The sequence below is a fragment of the Procambarus clarkii genome, chromosome 3 (genome assembly GCF_040958095.1).
Source record: "Procambarus clarkii isolate CNS0578487 chromosome 3, FALCON_Pclarkii_2.0, whole genome shotgun sequence".
NCBI lineage: Eukaryota > Metazoa > Arthropoda > Malacostraca > Decapoda > Cambaridae > Procambarus > Procambarus clarkii.
The window spans coordinates 16,527,631-16,551,677 of record NC_091152.1 but is presented as its reverse complement, the minus strand read 5'-3'; the positions used below and the strand labels follow the sequence as shown (position 1 = coordinate 16,551,677).

Below are 24,047 nucleotides of genomic sequence, written 5' to 3'. Positions count from 1 at the left end.
CAAAAAGTGTTCAAACGTCATCAGCTGAGAGTCGTGTGTAAACCTCTTTCATTCACAAACAGGGGTTTGACAGGTGCATGGAATGGACCTTGGCCTTTGTTTACAAGGATGGGCTGAAATCAAGCATCAAATGTAATGAACTTCCCATTTCTGTTGGGGCCATGTAGCTCCCCATCCCTGCTCTGGTTCATTCTACCCTATGGGGGAAGGGAGGTTTGGAATTTTATATGGGAAGCTTCAGATTGATGTGGCAGGCTGGAAGAGACTTCAGCTGACCTGAACTGCCCTCTGGTGATAGACAGGTGCATCACAATCAGGGGCCAGATTCACGAAGCAGTTACGCAAGCACTTACAAACCTGTCCATCTTTTCTCAATTTTTGGCAGCTTTGTTTACAATTATTAAACAGTTAATGAGCTCCAAAGCACCAGGAGGCTGTTTATAACAATAACAACAGTTGATTGAGAAGTTTTCATGCTTATAAACTGTTTAATAAATGTAACCAAAGCCGTCAAAGATTGAGGAAAGATGTGTACACGTTCGTAAGTACTTGCGTAACTACTTTGTGAATCCGGGTCCAGGATATTTACCCCTTGGCAATGATCGTTTACCTTGTTTACCTAGAATGATCAATCTCCAAGCAATTACTTTATTTAGCTGTACCTCTCGTTTCTGATAGTTTTCCCAAAGTTTTGTTAGTTGATCTTGGATTTCCCGTTCTCTCATATCGTAGCGAGCCAGATTCTGGTCCTGGCTCCCGAGAGGTGGCGGATGGGGTCTCGAAGACTTGGTGGTACGTACTATAGCTTATCTCAGGGAGCTACTGAAGTGTTCCTTCCAGAAATGAGCGTTGCATAAACATTTTAGCTTGTTACGCCTTACAGCAGATGGTTCTGTGCATAAACCACACATAATTTCCAATGTTTAGTGTGATTTTAATAAACATTATTAAATTTAATTATTTCTACAGCAATATAGATTAATCATTTGGAGAAAACAAATTACCATAAATAACAGCAGTGTGGAAATGTTTAGAACCTTTTGTAAACTCAGCATTGACTTGTACACCCGATTATCTACTGTCATTTTGTGCCTATACTCAAGAACATTAAATTCAAAACATTTTAATAACAAAATCAGTGTGCTAATCTATAAATACTTTTTTTGCAAATAAAAATAAATTACACATTGCAGAGTGAGGTTCTCAACTAGCTGGGTCACGAAAACCAACCCCCCCCCCCCCCCACACCCAGAAGTGTTAAAACACTTCCGCTGGCCTGGCAGGGCACCTAAATTGCACCGGAAGGTTGGCCGAGTATTCCTGGTGAGCTCACAACCCAATGTTAAACTCATTCACTCACAATGCTTATACTTAACAATAAGACATTGCACAAATGTTGGCGTGACGACGTTTGCGTCATCAGGAACTCTGGGCGTTTTGATTTTTTTACGCATTATGCAACATCAGGGAGGGAAAGTGTTAAATTAATAGTAGTATGAAGGCTCATTGGCCTCGGGCTACAGTATGGAAGCTCAATTGTCAGGAAGTAAGAGTTGGCACCCAAATCCCCATTAATGGTTTCTTGGGTGTGCTCTCACTAGCTGCACTAAGTGGTCTGCTCAGTTTTCTACATCTCAATGTTGTCCTTTGATTAAAGAAGTTTCCCTATTTTTGTCATTCTTGCAATACTTTTACTGTCTTTTTTGGATTTCTTCTCTAGGTTTTTTTTTTTTTACTGGAGGACAATCCTCTCTCTCTTCACATAAACCTATTTCTCAAAACAAATCACCAACAAACAACTTTTACTTTGGTGACATCCAAGCCTATGTCAACTTCTTTAATGTGTTTTCACAGAGTATTCGTGAGAATCCTCAATGAAACCTTGAAAGCATAAGAAATATCTGAAGTAGACTATGTGGCAACCTGTCAAGGATAGAACGAATAGAACATAGACAAAACAAAATTGAATAGATAAAATTGAAGTTTTAATGCTGAAAGTTCATAATTGGAGTTCCAGTTGAGATACACTTTGCTACACAACACACTGAAACATGGCAATTTAGTTGTGGTCTTCAGAAACGCTGGTCTCCTCTATTGAGAGCCCTCATGTGAGCACGCTAGGGGGAAGCAGCCAAGGGGTCCCACCAAGAGAGACCCATGTGAGCATGCTAGGGGCTCACATGGGACCTCCAAGAGAGACCCATATGAGCATCCTAGGGGCTCACATGGGACCACCAAGAGAGACCCATGTGAGCACGCTAGGGGCTCACATGGGACCTCCAACGGGGCTCACATGGGACCTCCAACGGGGTCCCACCAAGAAATCAAGCATTAAATGTAATGAATTATGTAATTCCCCCTTTACTATGTAATTATTTCTTAAATATATATATATTTTTTGAAAAACTGCACTTGATTCACCTTATTAAAATACAATTTTAATTAAAATGCCAGAGTCATACCTTTAATGAGAAACTTCTTAGGTATTAAAATGAGAGCAAGGCTTGTGTACATTTTAAAAGATTCATCAAACCCATAAATAATAATTACTGAACATTTATAAAAACTTCCAAGTCCCAAGATCCCTAAATAGTCTTTACCTCACAACTCCTAGTCAAAAAAATAACAGCTTCTTGTACCTTTTTGTGGATATTGATGCTTTCACATTGTATAGTAGATTTACAGAGTCTATGCATTAGCCTTGGAAGTGCTAAATACCCACGCATAAACACGAGATGCACTGGTCACTGGGTACCAGTACCACGTTGAGCTTCCAGCACAGTCATTATCACAGTCATGTTTACTGACACAGCTCTCATCAGCTTGCATGTGCAGTTTACCTCCCTGGTTATCAGTATCACCAGCATTTAATTTTGTGTCAGAGTGAAAGAGCCAACCAAGACCAATAACATACCAAGCTTTTGACATAAATGATTCCGAGCTAGAATTATCGTGCGGATTGATTGTGCCGTGATCACCACTGTTTCCCAAGTCTTCACTCTCACGTGAGCTTTGCACATTACTAGTTCCCCACCAACCTGAAATACTGGGAACATACATCCACGAAGCCCACCAAGTCATGTCTTCCGGCGTATTTTCACGGGCCTCACAATATTCGGCGTTACTGTAAGCTCTCTCGCCCGAAGACGATTCTGTGCATGCCGGAAATTGCTGGACACGTGAAGCACATGCTGGAGGAGGACCATCTGGAGGTTTCAGATTTTCAGTAGTTTTACTCGGCTTTTGTTTTCTCTCGTCTGTTGATAACTGTATGTTTTGGTCACTCGTTGGTGAAGTGGAATTTGTTGTGTGACTCTCACTATGTCTCGAATTATCCGTGTGTTGTGATGCTGTAGAAGACGAGTCTGAAGATGCATCGGCTGATGAATTCTCCTTATTTGTAACCTTTTCATGAATGTCCTCATGAACTTTCATTAAGCTTTTACCAGTCCGGATATCTTTGTTAGCCTGCAGAACATCTCTCATGGCTTGGAAAAGGACTTCAAGATATTTGAGTGTCTTTTCATCTGTCCCACAATGATCATAATGACCCTTTTGTGACAATTCCTCCATCTTCCTAATAGATCTTTCTTTTTTCTTTAAGGCATGTTCCTGAAATGACTTCATTTTATACACTAACTTTGCAATGACCGGGACCTTTTTTTCAAAATTATAATACAAATCTTCATTCATTTTCTCAATTTTCCTCAGTAATAGAGTCTTACTTTCCAAATCAGGTGCAACTACTTCCATTCCCTCTAACAAATCCACTGCAACATGTTTTCCGCCTACTTGTACATGAAGAACTCTATCGGACGAAGATGTATTTGGATTGTCCCGACATCCGTCACGCACTGAAACAGCACCGTCTCTAATAGCAGAAATATCACTTTCAGCAGCCTGGTTGTGGAGGATAGGCACAGACTCGTGTTTGTGGTCAGTACGCGTCACCGGTGTCATCCCAGCCAATTCTTCCGAGGGGATCTCCGAGTGTTCGCTATCGCAGACTTCTCGAGTACCGGGCAAACATTTTTCCCCATATTTCTCACTTGTTGGATTCACCGAGGATTCTTCAGCCTTATTTAGATCAAGGACCGACATCACATCCGAGACTTTCCGCACTAAACTGCTCTTTTGTGCTTCTGCTAATTTACATTCTGGTGCTTCATCGTTAGCTTCAAACTGTGCACCAACATCAAGTGTACCAGCGACAGATACTTCCCTGTCTTTACTTTCAGGGAAAATAGGTTCTGCCGGCTCTTCGTCAATCTGTCCTTCAATTTCTGTCGTAGGATACCTTAGCTCCTTTGGGAGACTTACGTAAACATCTTCTCCTTTTTCGTGTATTGCCTGAAGACTCAGAGCAACTCGATGAATCTTTCTTAAGAAGTTTGGAAACCCTGCAAGTGATATATATACCATTAAATGTTCAGATACTAATACAATAAAGGCATATATTTGGCAAGTAAAGCTTCCTCTTCCCCTCAAAAAAACAATAATAAAAGATTACAGGTGCAAACAAGACTATTATACTGTATTACAAAACCCTAAAACCATTTGAACTGCCTTATAAATATTATTAATTTGATTTTTAAGCTTATCCAAAATGCTGTTACAATTTGTCCTTACATAAATTAAAATGGTACCGACTTTTTAATCAGTTTATGCTAGACATAGTAAGTGGTCAATAATTCATTAAAGATTAAACAAAGAAAGAAAAATAAATGACGAGGGTGCCATTCCCAAGATAAAGACTCTTAGACTCCTTACACTGAGCCCAGAAATAAATAGGCACAAACCTAACTGTTCAGGAGCTTCATAACTTGTACATATGGGGGACTTGTACATAAAGGGGAGCCGGTCAGCTGAGCGGACAGCACACTGCACTTGTGATCCTGTGGTCCTGGGTTCGATCCCAGACGCCGGCGAGAAACAATGGGCAGAGTTTCTTTCACCCCTATGCCCCTGTTACCTAGCAGTAAAATAGGTACCTGGGTGTTAGTCAGCTGTCACGGGCTGCTTCCTGGGGGTGGAGGCCTGGTCGAGGACCGGGCCGCGGGGACACTAAAGCCCCGAAATCATCTCAAGATAACCTCAAGATAACCTGTGTGAATATAATGCCCCCTGTATTTTCTGTGTGAAAGCACACACATTCCTAGGCAAGGTACCTGAATCATGAGTGAAGTGGTATAGGCTTACATAACTAAACCACAGTTGGGTACATTGGTACTGAACTCGGGCATGCTGACCAGAAAACCATAAAATAAGCAATGATACCACCATACACAAATGAAGTGAATTATTTAACATTAACCCTTTAACTGCGCCGCCGCCATATATGACACCCCCCTGTGCGCAGGAAATAAATTATCTTGAAAAAATTCTTTTGTTTTTTTAAAGTGTCAAAAACCCTTCCCTCAGTATGGGTATGTCAAAAAATTTCTCAAAATTGTACTTACTTTGGCTGCTATGGGGCCCGTAAGTTGGCGCGTGACGTCATCATTACCCGTTTGCCCGTGACGTATGCTCCCGGGGCCAGTAGGGTGCCCGGGGCGGGGCGCGCGAGTTGCCGCGAATATATTTTTGTTCATTTTTTTGCGCACAGTTCCAAATACATTTTATTTGTTTTTATGTGCTAATCCTGTGTATAATGAACACGTACACTATATTATGGCAGTAAAACATCCGTACTGTCCGAGGACACTTTGTTATGTGCATGACACTTCGTGTACACATATGTTGCACATATTTACCATGTATCAAGCTAATTTATGTATATATACAATCTATTTACAGACTATACACTCACACACTATATACATTCACCATTCAGAACACCACGAGTGTGAGCAGCCACACCCAGCCAGCCCTCCCTCACTCCTCCAACATTGTATTCGCCAACATTGCTCCTCCCATCATACAGTTATTCACACCAATGTTTCATGTTCATTTATGTATATTGACAACACATGTACACACTATACACTGTCACACACTATATACATTTACCATCAACACATTCAGAACATCGCGAGTGTGAGCAGCCACACCCAGACAGCCCTCCCTCACTCCAACATCTTATTCACCAACATTGCTCCTCCCACCATACTGTTATTGTTTTTATTACACTATTTACACATGTTTTATTTACCAGAACTATGCAAGTAAGCCGGTATTGTGTCCAAACAGTACAGTGGCCACCATACACTGCATGACAAATCACACAACAGCCAGCAGACGACGCTATGATTACGACGTCACCTCTCTCACCAAAATAGCTCCACTCACTCCTGTTGCTGTTATTACACTATATACACACACACACACTGTATATACCCATGTACATGTGTGTTCCCCATAGCGAACCACAAAGCTAGTATGGTCAGCAAAACAAGAGTGGCTGCCACATAGTGAGGCTACCTCAATTTTCTCCCTTCCTCACCAAAATTCCTCCTTCCACAATACTACGCACAACGCTAATTATAACCACAATCCTGGTCACTAATTCCTGTAAATGAATAATTGACCACAAGTTTATTTTGAAAAGGAACCTAAGAAGTCATTTGAAGACTCCTAGATGGACGAAATAATGCTGTGGTGCTGTGGCTAGTGCTGTGAACATCGTGAACAGCATTGAATCACTGATATTTGAACATTGTACCCAGTCATTATCACACTCAGGCTCTTCCATATTACTATCATGGCTAAATAATACAAGTTATATATATATTTTAACATTATTAGGCGATGCTGTGGTCACACGCTGAACAGCAGTGCTGTGCGCTCATGCTGCAAGCGCCAGCCTTGGTTGCTCACTCACTACTGAGGCTCTCACACCCGGGAATGTGGACCATGATTTTTTTTTAAAGATGGCGTCTGTTTACAAGAGCCCTGAGGAAGCTGATGTGAACCCCATGTAGCCGTGGGAATTTTGAATGGAACGTGATAAATACAAATACCTGGAGGCACGTAGCGCACCCCAGACGTGGGCCTGCAGGCGCGTTGCGCAGTTAAAGGGTTAATATCAGTGCATAACACAAGGTAAGGTATTACCAGGAGAATGCGGTATGCCATTACAACTGTATAGCAGCATAATGTAAATTAACCTAACCCACAATACACATGAACCAGTGACCAACACAGTCAGTCGACACCCAAAAGATCCCCGCTTCGATTCCTGCTGCAGAACAACTCGCTCACACCTAGGGGACTTGGTAGCCTGGTGGATAGCGTGCAAGACTCGTAATTCTGTGGCGCGGGTTCGATTCCCGCACCAGGCAGAAACAAATGGGCAAAGTTTCTTTCACCCTGAATGCCCGTTACCTAGCAGTAAATAGGAATCTGGGAGTTAGTCAGCTGTCACGGGCTGCTTCCTGGGGTGTGTGTGTGGTGTGGGGGAAAAAAAAAAAAAGTAGTTAGTAGTTGATTGACAGTTGAGAGGCAGGCCGAAAGAGCAAAGCTCAAAACCCGCAAACACAACTAGGTGAATACTGTACACGCCTTCACCCTCCTCTCAGGAAAACCCGAAGCCTAAACATTTTTGTCTTAGAATTGACCACCTACCAAAATTCCACAAAATATCTCCCCTGTCTCCGTCATGAGAGACGGTATAACTCTCAGGCATATTCATGGACGTGAATACTTACCGGAGGCAGCAATAAAATTTGTCAAACTCTGCGGTAAACTGGTTCCAGGATTGTCAAAGTAGGTGAGGGTATATTCAATGCCAGGCTGTAAAAACAGATTCATTTAGCAAATTACCTTATTCTGATCATTTATATTGAATTGAATCATATCATCATTGCTCTGAATCCAACTTTCATTGCATTTGGAAGCATTTGAGCAAGCTAAACAAAATACATAAGTACATTACTACACACAGAAATCACAATAGCGTGATGCATCAAACGAACAAATCCACAAGGGTCACATAAAGTGTAAAATCTGTGTAAAATCCCCAAGTCGATAACGGCAGCGTCTGGAATGCTCCCGGACGTAGGTTCGAATCCTCGTCACGGCCCTTGTGGATTTGTTCATAAGTACATTACAGTACAGGTAAAGTAGGGTTAAGGCTAGATGACATCCATCCAATTCATTGTATCTTCCACACTTCACTTATTTATGATATTTCACTATTCATCCTCTTTATGTACATTATTACACAGCCTTGTTAAATGTATTTGAAACACATAACACACTTAAATTTCATGTATCATAACTTTCTTAAATCTACAACACCATTTATTCCAATCACACAGTAAGATCATATCCATTTGTAATATTTTTATCTGACCCCTCTCTTAACCCCATTTAGTATAAGGCATTGTGAATTCTTATAAAGCCTTTAGTTCACTGTCTTCATTACCTCCTTATTCTACATTATATTTCTTGCTTAACTCCTTTTTCACCAACAGAACACAACCTCTGTTACTTTAATCATCATCTCGGGCACACAATCACTGCCTAATCTCTCAAACGTATTTCTGCATCACCATCACCCCTCACATCTTCATCTACCCTTAGAATGATGAACTCATTTTACAAAAGAACATAAGAATAAAGGTAACTGCAGAGGGCCTATTGGCCCCCATATGAGGCAGCGTCTATATTCTCAATTTTATCCTTAATTTAACCACACAAAATCTAAGCACTAACAATAAGCAATAGCATTATACCCAGGACACGCAGCGCGCACACTGGTGCCGGAGCAAAATATGGTTCCGTAAAAAAAAGTCATACCTTGTGAATATCTTCGTGGGCTCTAATAACCATTGTTGACCAGTATTCATTAACACGGTGAATACCCGTCTCTTCTGGTATGTAGTCCGGGCTTATTGCTTCGCTCATTATCACAACCTCTTTCTTTTCTTGGTTTACAGAGAAACGCCGTTTATATATATAATCACGATTGGCAAAGAAATGCTGCAAAAAGAAAAAGGTACGGCTAATATAAAGAGCAATAATGACAACAATAATATTTCACATATTAAAATGAACTTAAAACAGGATATAGCTTCATAACATGCTAAGGCTCACTGGAGCCTTAGCATGCATGCATACATACATGAATATAAAAACAGAAAACAAACATACATATATAAATGTACGTTTATACCACTGTAACCATGTGGGTTATTTATAAAATAACCATTACTTTAGATACTAGAGTTTAACATCTCTGTGAGAATTACATGTACAGAATCCATTCTGTTGTCATTTTATAGCACGTCACTTCGTTTGAGTTCTACCATAAATATTCCAATAAACTTTAATAAAAGAATTTTAATCCACCGTGACCGTCGGTAACTTTCTAGCTAGACGGTAATGGGCTAAATAACCCTAAAGTGTCTTTACTGGGAGTACTCAAGTCTCCGGAACTAACTTTTCTTCAAGAAGCTGACAAGGTCACATAATTTGTGAGGGCCTAAACATCTAGTAAGTAATTAATACATTAATATATATATGAAACACAGTACAGTAATAGTAAGCTTTGTAACCAGTAATACATAAAATTTTAATATCTTTAACGGTAACTCTTCTTGAATTATTCTTGTTCAATTCAACAAGGAAAATGAATACTTGAGGTATTCAAATACTTACAGGAAATTTAACAAGCCAGTAGATAAGATCAGAATTGGAGTCTTGATCGGAATCCAAAACGCGTAACTGCAGCGCTGTGTCATCCCATTCAGATCTGAATTTTGTGTTGAGATGTACCTCCATGAAGGCACCGAGGCTCACATCATCATAGGTGCCATATACTGTGGTAAAATGTATTGTTATGGTCAGCAAACAGCTGGTAAGCAACTTTAAATACAATCTAAATATATGTTTTAATAATATCAAATGTAGTGTTGCTCTGTAAATAATAATGGGGTTTGAACATGGAATAATTCTTAAAAATTACCAAGATTCTGCTGGTATTAATTCCCCCCATCCCTACACACAATAGGTCACGTGTCACTGCATTAAGCAACCAGCGGCTAGAAAAGTTGTGTCTAAGAGCTAGAGCTCGATCCTGCTGCCACAAATAGGAGAGTACACACACACACACACACACAAAACCAGGTATGATAGGGAAATGGGACAGGAGACATTGCTGTAAACAACCGATGCTCGAAAGGCGGGATCCAAGAGTCAATGCTCGATCCTGCAGACACAACTAGGCGAGTACAACTAGGTGAGTACACACGAACACACACACACATGTGCACACTAAAGGATGGTGAAATATTAAAGAAACTGTTCATGACTGTTTTGAGACCAAAATTGGAATATGAAGCAGTTGAATGGCTCCCATATCTCAAGAAGCACATCAATAAACTAGAAAAAATGCAAAGATATGCTACAAAATGGCTTCCAAAACTGAAAAATTAGAGTTACGAGAAATAACGTTACGAGAAGAAAATAATGATAGAGGCGTTAAATATGCCAAAACTAGAAAATACTCTTGAAGAAAAAGACAAACCAGCAATTCAACATCTACCACACGTTCTGATAAGCCACCGCCTAAAAGGACAGTTGTGCCAGTAAAGAGGTGCAGCACAGACACGAAACACCTCATCAGTGAGCACAAATTTCAAATTGCGTTCAGGAACTTGCACTCGGCAACATCGAGCTCGGAGGAATATGAGGAATCTATAACAACCCGCTCCAATATGGAGTGAGGGGGTGATGGATACTGGTTGCCTAGACAGTCTGCAGACGAGCAGGAAATCCAACCACAGAGAAAGCATCTTGGCAGAACACACTGACCCCCAACTTGAATAGATGTATGCACCCACAGACAAGACCAATCTCTTACATAACCCAAGCACACCTTCAGCTTAAGCAGGCAATGAGTCACAATAACGTGGCTGAAGTATGTTGACCAGACCACACACTAGAAGGTGAAGGGACGACGACGTTTCGGTCCGTCCTGGGCCATTCTCAAGTCGATTCTTAATCCTTCAACTTAAATGTGGGCCATGACCACAAAGGTGGCAAAGCCAGGTGTGAGTGCCACAAAAGCACACACCTTACTACTGTATTATCACTCCCAACCAGCAGGCCTCGTAATGCAGGAGGAAACCCATACTTTTGCTTGATGCTTTCTTGGACTTAGGTTGATCTCTGATCATCAAGCTCCGACTTCTTGTAGAGGGAATCAAAGTCTGGTCCTGGCTCTTGTTAAGCTTTAGTACATCCCAGATACCTGGCGCAATTTTCTAATGCTCGGGAGCCTCAGTGCAGTAGAACTGAGGGGGCTTCCCAAAAATACTTGTTTAATGGACTTGACAATCCTTTTCTATCATTTAAGATTATTTCTAATAACTTAATAAGGCTAAAATTAATTACCTTTGTATGCATACAGGTGCTTATGAACGTGATGCCTTTGGCGCCATACTATGTGATCTTCCCGCTCGATAAACGGCTCCCATGAATCATACACACGACACCTGTCTGTGTAACCCAAACTCCCAGTGCAGGTACAGTAGTCTACATTGGCCATCTGAAAGCAAACATACAATATCGAGAAAACATTAATACCTGTATTTTTAAGGTAGGATATAGGCCTCGGTCAAGTACTGGAAAGGCTAGGTTAATCAACAATGTGATTCAGAAAGCTTGACAAACTTGCTCTCTTAAGTTGAATACTCAAAGAGCAAATGTTTATTTATCTACATCTTACCTTGCTATCAGTGAAGTATAGAAAAAAGGTGATTGGGTTGAAGTAACCCCAGGTTACTTCAACCCAATCACCTCACATATTCTTTATTGATTATGAAATTTTTAAGAGTTTTACCCTTCACCTGCAAAGATACAAGCAAGTATCTCACTGCTGGGAGTAAATTTAACCTTCCCAAAAAAGATTATGATTTTAAATATTGATTAAAGATCTACCCAAAACACGAAAAACTCACACGAAAGCCAAGGCAAAATAAAACAAGCAACTGCTTGAAGGAAAGAAATGAGCCCTAAAGCAAACTTGGTAAATGACTGTTGTCAAAGGCAAGCAACCCTAATATTGATGTCCAAATGCCATTAGATGGCGGCTCCACAACCCACCTAACTCAAGTTGCCAGTACTGAACCCCAAAATCTCAACAGGAAAGACAAAAACATGGTAGAAATAACAAGTTACTCAAGGCTCACCCAGAAAATTCTGTATCAAAATAGTCAACATTCAACACAATTTCTGGAAGGACCCTTCTCCCCAAGTGGCTTACTCCAAATGGCACCTAGGAAGAAAATGACTACTGAAGGAGAACATAAGATTAATAGCAACAGAAACGACAGAGGGCTTATCTATGGGATATGACAGATGGAGAGCAGCATCCAAGGTAGGGGAGCATCAGCATCATGCTAAATACCCAAGCATCATAGGGATGCAATAAGGCCATGAATCAGCCAACACTGTTTTAGCACCAAAAGATCCAAGCCATGACATTAGCTTTGAACATACTGGCAAAGAAAACCGAAAACATCAGCCTTATGCACATACTTAAAGTAAGAATAGACAACCAACTGGCCGAGCCATTAAACCTTTCACGTAACCTGGGTGAGCTTGGGGCCCTAGAGCAAAGAACTAGGCCTCTACCTAGATAGCATGAGTAGCATGCAGATAACACCGCACAGTGACCACAAGACAGAGTATCTTGAGGTTATCTTGAGATGATTTCGGGGCTTTAGTGTCCCCGCGGCCCGGTCCTCGACCAGGCCTCCACCCCCAGGAAGCAGCCCGTGACAGCTGACTAACACCCAGGTACCTATTTTACTGCTAGGTAACAGGGGCATAGTGTGAAAGAAACTTTGCCCATTGTTTCTCACCGGCGCCTGGGATCGAACCCAGGACCACAGGATCACAAGTCCAGTGTGCTGTCCGCTCGGCCGACCGGCCGGAGTATGGAACACCTCTTGCCTGACAAACCATATATCAACAACTAAAGAATCCCTCCAGTTTTATGAAAGAGCTGAAGGAAAAAAAAGTGATGATCAGGTCCAAAGTAACAGAACCCACATTTTTAGTAGAGATTTTGTGGCTCACGAATTATACCACCAGAAGACGAAGAAAAAAAAGAGCATTAAATGTGATGGAATGCCACTTTCTGGTTGAACCCTGGTGGCCCCAAGTAGCTAGATCAACGAGATAACTTCACAAACAAATCACATCAGCCCTACGAGTCCTTATTGACCTACCGAGGACCAGAGCCAGATCCTGGCACCTCTCGCACACTCTTGGGGAGCAGGGAATTGTTACAATCACCCTCAACAAAGAAACATTCAGAAAGTGAAGCAAAACAAACAGCTGCAAGATTCGGGAAGAAAAGAAATGAACCAGCAAACGACTCGGCAAACAATCCACCCAGTAGTTACGTCGTTACCCGGCCCCCTTAGTAGCAGTTGCACATGCGGAACAATTGATGCCAGGCAAAATTTCAATCATTTTAACAGACCCTGGAAGATATTGGTGATAAGGTGAAATCTATAGCAAACAGTTAGCTTAAAAATTATTTATCAGAATTTGACGTTATGAACACCTCACTATGGCCAAGCTAAAACGAGCTGAGCATTCCTTCCCTCCCCCCCCCCTCCCCCACTATCAGAAAGAAACATATTACAGTATAGAAAGGAACAAGACTTTTGGGGAATTTTATTATGCACAGCGGAAAACTGACCCAATTTTGCGTGCATAGCCTGAGAGCTCAAGATCATCTTGAGGTTATCTTGAGATGATTTCGGGGCTTTAGTGTCCCCCACGGCCCAGTCCTCGACCAGGCCTCCACCCCCAGGAAGCAGCCCGTGACAGCTGACTAACTCCCAGGTACCTATTTACTGCTAGGTAACAGGGGCATCAGGGTGAAAGAAACTCTGCTCATTGTTTCTCGCCGGTGCCTGGGATCGAACCCGGGACCACAGGATCACATGTCCAGTGTTCTGTCCGCTCAGCCACCAGCTCCCCTCCGGAGATTCCCAAGTGTCTTTGTGTGATTTAAAACAGGTGGAGCTATCCTGGCTGCAGGAACAGGAAGCCACTGATGCAGCTCTCCCAGAAAACACAATTGTGAAACAAGAAGAGGCAAAAATAAAGCAATTGCCCTCAAAGAAGAGGGACCAGATTCACGAAGCAGTTACGCAAGTACTTACGAACGTGTACATCTTTCCTCAATCTTTGACAGAGTTGGTTACATTAAATGCTTTACAAGCATGAAAACTTCCCGATCAACCGTTGTTATTGTTATAAACAGCTTCCTGGTGCTTCAGAGCTCATTAACTGTTTAATAATTGTAAACGAAGCCGCCAAAGATTGTGGAAAGATGTTCACATTTGTAAATATTTGCGTAACTGCTTCGTGAATCTGGCCCCAGGTGTTCCAGGTAACGGTAACACCATTCTTGCCTTAGAGCCCATTTCTTCCATTTAAGCAGTTACTTGTTTTGTTTCACCGAATCTTACCGATGGGTTTTTCTCAGCTGTTTGTGGGTCTGTGATTACTAACCTCTCCCCACCTCACAGAGCATGTTCAATTCATGACCTGGCTCCCAGTAGGTGAGAATAGGTCTCATAGGTCTGCTGGTACAATTCCAAAATGAGACTATGCCAGTGTGTAAGCTGGTTGATACCTGGTTGATGGGGTTCTGAGAGTTCTATTCCCCAAGCCCGGCCCGGGGCCAGACTTGACTTGTGAGAGTTTGGTCCACCAGGCTGTTACTTGGAGCGGCCTGCATGCCCACATACCCACCACAGCCCGATTGGTCCGGCACTCCTTGAAGGAAAGAATCTAGTTTCCTCTTGAAGATGTCCACGGTTGTTCCTGTAATATTTCTGATGCTCCGTGGTAGGACGTTGAACAACCGCGGACCTCTGATGTTTATACAGTGTTCTCCGATTGTGCCTATGGCACCTCTGCTCTTCACTGGTTCTATTCTGCATTTTCTTCCATGTTGTTCACTCCAGTACATTGTTATATTACTGTGCAGATTTGAAGCTCTGAAAAGCTCCTGAGGGGGGCTCTCCCCCCAAAAATAAGATAAACCCATAAGGTATCCCTAACCAGAATACCAAATTATTTTTACAATAGTACAAAAATACATTACCTGTTGGTCAATCACTTGTCTCTTTCCACACATCTCACATTCCACAGTAGCCTTGCAGAGGTTCTCCACACTATCAAGATCATTAACAGCCCTGAAATAACAAGACTTCGTATAAGGCAATGTGGAATATACCTATGTGCACGATTCTAACAAGATGTCTAAACAACACTAAAAGAAATGCTCAAGAGCATAAATACCACTATTAAAACACATTACCTAAAAATTCACTGAGCATCATGATAATTTGAGGAAACTGAATATATAATGGATTCTGAAGCCCTTTCTGAACTCTGCCTCGGTAGCTTCGTAGCTTATGCACTGACTGTTCACAGTTAGACAAGACAATGTCAAGTATCCGTTAGATCGTCATTGTCTATTGGGGAAAAAGGGCGCATGATGTTAAGGACTTAAGAACTAGCTACAGAGCCCGATAGGCTCAGGAATCTGTACACCTGTTGATTGACGGTTGAGAGGCGGGACCAAAGAGCCAGAGCTCAACCCCCGCAAACACAACTAGGTGAGAACTAGGTGAGTACTCGAGTCTCCTTTTATTCCGAGCCATCATAAACGAATCCGAGGTCCTGTGGTTCATCACCTCCTCGGGAAAGGAGAGAGGAATGACCATCGTGAGCACAGTTTGGCTCTCCAAGACCTGGAAGGAAGTTGGTAGTTTGTTTCCATGCACTCAGTCCGATTGATACCCGACTCGATGTGTAGTCATAGGATGGTGAAGCGACCGCAAGGACATTGGAAGGAACCATAATGACAAAATAATGTGGGTTGGTCACTGCACTGGTCTGGTTGTGTGTAGAAATTATATTGAGTCTTGTTGTTCATGCATTAACAGGCACGCTAAAAAAAAAAAAAAAGATGCTGTTGAAAAGTGCTAACTGGGTCCCAACGGATAGACCAAGAAGGAACCACTGGATATAGGGGAAGCCACTCGTTAAGTATTACAAACACCAAAATAAGCATAGATAGCTGTTAAGGGTGTGAGTAGAATACCCTAAAATGAGCACACAAACACCCTGTGTGACCCTCATCAGGAAAACACAACTGTCCCAAAGCTGTGCAGAGGAGTCCAAGGCCCTTGTACAGTGGTACCTCGGTTTACGAATGCCGCTATTTACGAACTTTTTGAGTTACGAGCCCGATTTGTTCGGAAAATTTGAATCGGGTAACGAACTTTACCTCGGGATACGAGTTTGTTGATACGTGTACCGCCGACCTAGCACGTGGTGGCACGGCGATCGCGCCTCAGTTTACCAGTGCCTCGCGCCCAGTGACTATCCCGCCTGAATTCTTCGCAAGGATTTACAGATTTTTCGGATTTTTGCCTATTTGAGCATAAAAGTTGTTATTATATATCTCGCCATGGGTCCCAAGAAAGCCAGTGGTAAGGTTCAAGGCAAGAAATCACATGTGAGAATGCCCATAGAGGAAAAACAAGAGATTATTCGTAAACATGAAAATCGCACACGTGTTGTTGAACTAGCTAGGCAGTACAACAAATCTTCAGGGGAAGAGGAGGCAGTAGAGGATTAATGGTTCCTCATTAATTAAGAAAATGTGTGCAGTATGGGAAGAACTGCAAAGTTTTGCTGAAAAGAATCACCCAGATAAAGCTTTAGCAGGCCGTGGCATTGATCTTATTAATGACAATGTGATGTCTCACTACAGACAAGTGTTACAAAGAAGGGAAAAACAATCATGAAAAAAATGAGAAAATCATGCAGCGAGCCACAAGCAGGTGCTAGTGGTATGCAGGCAAAACGTGCCAGAGTGTGCACCCCAGAGAAGTCCTCACTCCCTGGTGTTATAATGGAAAGGAACTCCCCTCCCAAACAGTAACACCTCTCCTCCCTCCCCCCCACTCACTGTCTTCCATATGCCAATAGGAGTTATAAGTAAAGGTTAATAATAACTTGTACATACTTTTGTAGTGAAGATTTGAGTGAATTAGGTAAAAAAAATTTACTTTGAAGTTAATTTTTTGGGGAGTTAGGAACGGATTAATTAATTTCCCATTATTTCTTGTGGGGAAATTCGCTTGGTTTTACGAATTTTCGGGTTACGAACCGTCTCCAGGAATGGATTAAATTCGTAAACCAAGATACCCCTGTACTGTTAAGGGTGAGGCTTCTTCCTCAGGAATATGGTCTCCCAGAGACAGCTACCTGAACCCACCAGAGAAGATAACCCAGGGTGGGCAGAGGTAACATCAACGAATACCTAGAAATTGTCACTAGGCATTACCAGTTTGAGACGAACAGTTAATCGGAGTTCACAGAAGCGAGGCATAAATATACCTGCACTGTGAAGTAAATACTAAAATACAAAAGAAGTGTGAAAGTACACACAGAGATCACACTAACGTGATGCATCAAATGAATCACTTTATCAAAAGACTAAGGCAGTGTCTGGGATGCTTCAGGACGCAGGTTCGAATCCTCGTCACGGCCCTTGTGGATTTGTTCAAGTGTGAAAGTGAATGGCCCCTGCTCAACAAAAGCATGTGAAAAGGATGGCCAACACTTATCTGAATAACCAGGACTCAAAGACTGCTTGGCAGAAATGTAGAGCGTAATTGTGGCATCACGATGTCTCATACCAGGCAAAATGAAGAACAGTCAAGGCCAGTGGCTCAAGGGCCTCGGCACAGTCACCTAATGGTGCGTAGGTGGAGCTAATGAATGAACCGCTTCACAACCAGGTGGTTTGCCAATTTCAGTGTCTCATGCCTCATTTTATATTCATATTACCTTGCTGATTGTTAATTTTGTCTTGCCCACCTATCTGGTGGGCTTTTCTCAATTAGAGTGATCTAGAATCCTCTGCCCCTAGCACCTATGTAGAGGGAGCTAGGTTTTGGCCTCTGGTCTCCAGTAGAATTATAATCACTGGCATGAACCTGGCATGGATTGAGTTGGGTGGAGCTATCCAGGTAGCTAGCAACAATAAGCCGCCTTAGAATCTCTTCCTGATAAAGGCACCTTGGTTACCTTGAGGTGCTTCCGGGGCTTAGTGTCCCCGCGGCCCGGTCGTCGACCAGGCCTCCTGGTTGCATGGGGACATTTCATTACAGATACAAAAAAAACAGTAACACCACCATCAAGTGAAATGTAAAGTAACTGAACAACAGCACCTCTACTCAACAAGCTTCGTTTTGGCAACAAAGTTACGAAACACAACCCTGGACGTATGATCCAAGACGCATCACTTCAAAGGAATAACCCAAAAGCTGCAGGGAAGATAACTCTGGTGGTTGGCAGTCTTAGCTAGTGGTACCTGGGAAGGAAACCCTGTAACAAATGCAGAAATAGCATTTGCAATTCAACAATTCAATAGTTAGCACTACAGTATTGTGTTTTCAGAATTGGGTAATTAATTCAATTGAAAACAAAAACAAAAGTTCAAAAGGGTTGCTGTGTTTTGTGACTACCTTTCACTGTTGTGAGAGGTTTGCCTTTGTATCGAGTTGATCTTTGATCATCCCATGCTCCCAGCCCCTTTGAGGAGACGAGACAGAATCAATGGAATAAAGTTGTTGCCAGTGGACAGAAATAGTGTAGCCGTGTGAGATTAAAGTGTGAATGTGGTCCTGCAATGTCACTCTCTTAAGCTGAGGGAAGCTGGTGAGGGAACCTGCCCACAAAACACGGAGGAAGCTGGCAATGCTTTATCTCATACAGACATGACATTAGTGATGGAATATGTAGTGTGAATATCTATAATCATCCATAATAGCCATTCCTTACATGGAGATGGAATGAGAAAATAGTTTTACAAATTAAAAATTACAGTAAATCCAAAATAAACACGTTTAAGAAAATGCAAGTTTTTTACAAATAGACTAACAAGAGATAGTAAAAAAAAAAAAACTACCTGCATATTTAAATTCATATTGCCGATTTATTACCTTTGCAAACTTTCATTCGATATTTTTTCCTTACTCCAATTAAAGTTTGTGAAGCAGACTGCAGAGAGAAGCATGTGACGGCCCCGAGACAGAAGTATGCGTCTAAAATTTGCAAGCATAGTCCGGGCAGCCTGGTGAAAAATAAATATATTAATATTAATGCAGCAACAAGGAGTTAAAGCACACAAGTCACATCACAGAGTAACGAAATACAAAGACAACAGAAAAGGTGAATTACAAAAAAATTACAGTATCAAGACCTTAGCAGGGACATACTGCAACCAGGATATAAACAAACAAAAACACACACAGAGCTATCTTGAGATTAGTGTCCCCGCAGCCCGGTCCTCGACCAGGCTTCCACCTCCAGGAAGCAGCCCGTGACAGCTGACTAACACCCAGGTACCTATTTTACTGCTAGGTAACAGGGGCATAGGGTGAAAGAAACTCTGCCCATTGTTTCTCGCCGGCGCCCGGGATCGAACCCGGGACCACAGGATCACAAGTCCAGTGTGCTGTCCGCTCGACCGACTGGCTCCCGCTAGCAGAGGATTTGAGACAAAGAAACAAGAATTGTAAACTTAACTGTGCTAACTGGAAAGTTTTCTAAAAACTAAATTTTAGTCATTAATAAAAAACATAACCACAGCTTAATTCTTTGACTGCAGAGTTACTTCTCACCTGCATCAAAGATAAATGTTAACTTGGGGCTACAAACTTTTGGTGATTTCCTCATTTATGGGAATGTCCCCACAGGCACAGTCATATGGTCTTACAAGGTTATAAACCCATGGAACCACCAACCTCCCAAAGCTATAAATGCCAAGATACAGTTGAATTTTAGAATTCAGCTGCAAAAATCCTCAGGGCAAATGAAGGGGACCTTTGACAAGCCGTCGGCTTTCTGTTCGCATCGAGGCCACTAGAATATTAGTGGCCTTCAGGTAAATTTAGTAGCTCCTCAATGCTACCAGCTGGCAATGATCAAGCCTGAGGGATCACACCAGGCCTCTGAAGCCCCACGAGTACTGACCAAGCCCTAGGGATCACACCAGGCCTCTGAAGCCCCACGAGTACTGACCAAGCCTTAAGGATCACACCAGGCCTCTTTAGCTCCACGAGTTCCTACTGGGTATCAGGACTAGTATTTCACCCCCTCCCCACCCTCAAAGAGATAAAAGGGAGCCTGGGAGTTCGCAATCACCACAGATACTAGCCTAAAGCCTAACAGAAAAGGCCAAAGCACTCCAAAACAAGCAACTGTTTGAAGAAGATTCAACCCTGATATAAACTATGCAAACCATCATTAAGGCAGGAAAATTGCTGTAATATACCCACCTGCCAGGTGACCTGGAGTCTCAACCAGCCAGCTACCCCAGTCACGAGCCTTGGGGATGACCTGGGGCACATCACTCTGCATGGCCCCCATGTTTCCTTTCATAACTGCTATCACTGTCGAACCCTGGCATCCCTTTGTGTTTTTCTCTTTGTTCACGTTTCTTCTCTCAGTGTGGCCAGCTTCCACTATTAGGATGAATCCTAGTAGAATGTAACAAAACTCTTTTCTAGTAGTAGGTCACTCAATAGTTCCCCATTCCCAAGACAATCAAACTGAAACTTGGCCCAAACAGTATGAAGAACTTGGACAAATGCTGCATAAAGTGACGAGGACACATCCCCTCTTTTCCCCCCAACTGCCAGAGAGGGGCTCTGCCGAGGCCAAATGAGACGAGGCAACAGTAAGCAACAACCATTAAAACAAGAACAGCCAGGACACGAGGACAACTGATGAGAACAGCCTCAATAGTAAAGAAGTGCATAGAAGAAAGGGGGGATTGCTTTGAAACCCAAATTTATGAAGTTGAGTGTAGTAAGGCAAATACGGTATTGTACAGAGAGATACTTCAGCCGAGGCAACAGAAGAAAGGCTTTCCAAGGAAAATATAGATGAGAAACAAAGAGGCTACAGAGATGGCCAGCAACCAACATCATGGAAAGGACAAGTAATGATTATCCACAGGACTTGTTCTATATTATATATGGGGAACAGAATGTAAAGTTATGTTTATTCAGAGCAATGTCAGTTCCCAGAGGCTCAACATGTCTCACTTTCACCTACAATTAGCCAGATACTAAAAATAAAATCATTAAAATACATGGCACGTCTCACCTCTTCTCCCCACATGCGTGAATATACAGTGTAAAGTTGCAAACCACGCCTGAACTTTTGTGCTGTGTGGACCTCGCATTGCCGAACAATTATGCGAAGAAGACAAAGGGTGACTTCTTTTAGCCTCTCGAGTGCTTGTAACTGTCGGCCCTGGCCAACCAGAATCACAAGCAAACTCCAGTTGATCCTTCCATTGCCTGAAAATATTAAATATTAAAAGCATTTCAGCTTTTGTAAACTTGGAGTAAAATTCTCATGTATCCAGACTGTTGATGGCTTCCAAGTGGGCAGTTTAAATGATTGATTGTTGCTGCCAGACGCGACTACAGTAGTTCATGCTTCCCATACTCGTCCTGTGAGCAGTAGCACAAATAAGGATTATAGAGGGCACAAAATATCTTAATCAGAACTCGGTGGATAAATTTTGTATTGATAATTACATCTAACGTGCACATCTTGGAATTATAATGACACCAGTTTAAAATATCTTTATTTTCTGTAATGTTCTACAAAAATGACACAAAAAATCTCCAAAACTACATATATCCCACATGCAGGCGATGAGTCACAATAACGTGGCTGAAGTATGTTGACCAGACAACACACTAGAAGGTGAAGGGACGACGACGTTGTTTCGGTCCGTCCTGGACCATTCTCAAGTCGATTCGACTCGAGACTTGAGAATGGCCCAGGACGGACCGAAACATCATCGTCCCTTCAACTTCTAGTGTGTGGTCTGGTCTACATATATCCCACAATTACATTGTTAATAGGTAAGACAGTCACAAATGAACTTTGTGATCAATACACGAGGCAAAGATTTTCAGCATCCAGGTGCATATACAGTATCTTCAGAATACAGAAAAAAATGTACTGACCATCTGAATCAAGAAGTTTTATGAAGGATTTTGGACTTTCTTTCGTCGAGGCAGATGTATGATACAAAAAAAAGCTTATGCAGAGTTACAGGAGTGAAAGTGGAGAGAGAGACACACGAGACATAAGAATGTAGTACAGTCAATGACACAGTGAGTCAGTGCTCAAGTGGCAGACACAGTGAGCCAGTGCTCAAGTGGCAGACACAGTGAGCCAGTGCTCAAGTGGCAGACACAGTGAGCCAGTGCTCAAGTGGCAGACACAGTGAGCCAGTGCTCAAGCGGTAGACACAGTGAGCCAGTGCTCAAGTGGCAGACACAGTGAGCCAGTGCTCAAGTGGCAGACACAGTGAACCAGTGCTCAAGTGGCAGACACAGTGAGCCAGTGCTCAAGTGGCAGACACAGTGAGCCAGTGCTCAAGTGGCAGACACAGTGAGCCAGTGCTCAAGTGGCAGACACAGTGAGCCAGTGCTCAAGTGGCAGACACAGTGAGCCAGTGCTCAAGTGGCAGACACAGTGAGCCAGTGCTCAAGTGGCAGACACAGTGAGCCAGTGCTCAAGTGGCAGACACAGTGAGCCAGTGCTCAAGTGGCAGACACAGTGAGCCAGTGCTCAAGTGGCAGACACAGTGAGCCAGTGCTCAAGTGGCAGACACAGTGAGCCAGTGCTCAAGTGGCAGACACAGTGAACCAGTGCTCAAGTGGCAGACACAGTGAGCCAGTGCTCAAGTGGCAGACACATACGAGTCAGTGCTCAAGTGGCAGACACATAGAAACCAATTTACAGCAAATGTTAACTTACATTTTGATCTGGACTGAAGGTGCGTCGGGCCTCGGGTTGGCGGCCTGGGCACTAAACTTGGCCTGGGGGCCACAGGTCGCACCACCCCACTCCCCACACGCCTGCCACAGGCCAGTGCCACCCTCCTGTAGCAGGCTGGCACCAGGCACCCACCGCCGGTGCCAGGGAACATGCTGGCGCCCGAACCACTCTCAAACCTCACTTAAAACTCCTACTAAATGCCCAAATTTATCCTCTCGCGACATCGAGAAGCACTTGAGTGTTGTGGCTCATGTCACGTCGCGTGGCGGGTAAGTGTGTCGAGCAGCGTGAGTGTGAGTGTAAGTGTGTGTGAGGAGAGGGACTACAAGACGACATACACACTCCACTATCAACACACAACACCCGCGTCCCATTCCCCTCACCGCGACTTCCACACATCCCATAAACTCATAATTAACTACAATTTCGTTTCTCCTTTAAATAAATAGCATTGTTGTATATAATTATCTCTCATATATCGATTTCAAAATATATATGAGTGTGGGATAACATGATAACGACTCTGAAATAGAGTATGTAGATGCAATGTACCCGAACTCTGTAACCATTAAGTGAAGGTGGACAAGCGCTCATGTTGTCTATTTATGCTTTACTATCTCTGTTTGAGTAATTTACGTATTATATATACCAAATCATGTTAATTGTTCATTAGTAATTTTGATAAGCATATCTGTAACAATGTGTACTCATTACAGTTGGAATTCACGTAAATCTCATTCCCACAGCAACAACTACATCTATATATACTGAATTAATTATTAATAATATTGCATGTATGCCAAGTTACAGAGGACTTGGTTACATAAATTTCATTGCTTGTTCGCATTTGTGTTGCTCACGTGGCCCCACAAAGTGAGATGAAATATCTATGCCCCAGTTGACCACGGAGTGCTGTCGGATCTTGGATAAATAGTCTCACGACTACCAAGATTTACCCAAATATCTCCAGTTTGCTAACTGTAGGTAGTAACTAAGTGATTGTAACCTATAACCTCTGTTATCCTTTCCATTACCGCCCACAAGATGGGTATGGGGTGCATAATAAATGAACTAAATTAACTACTACCAAGATTTTTCGAACAGTTGTGTGGTCAAGTGGGTAAGGTGCCAGGTACACCAAAGTGCATATTGCTCCTGGCTGTCTGGGTTCGAATCCTTCTGGG

General features: G+C 42.6%; 1 protein-coding gene across 1 annotated transcript; it reads right to left on the bottom strand.

The window, feature by feature from the left end:
• Positions 1 to 1,963: 1,963 nt before the first annotated feature.
• On the bottom strand, positions 1,964 to 23,426 carry LOC123760879 (uncharacterized). Its single transcript, XM_045746678.2, has 9 exons — positions 22,843 to 23,426; positions 21,166 to 21,362; positions 18,996 to 19,126; positions 15,077 to 15,167; positions 11,338 to 11,491; positions 9,601 to 9,761; positions 8,740 to 8,922; positions 7,647 to 7,731; positions 1,964 to 4,400 (listed from the first exon to the last, which is right to left on the bottom strand). Exons 1-9 carry the CDS (start codon positions 23,012 to 23,014, stop codon positions 2,689 to 2,691), a joined length of 2,886 nt encoding a protein of 961 aa, XP_045602634.2. The 5' UTR covers positions 23,015 to 23,426; the 3' UTR covers positions 1,964 to 2,688.
• Between the last annotated feature and the right edge of the window lie 621 nt (positions 23,427 to 24,047).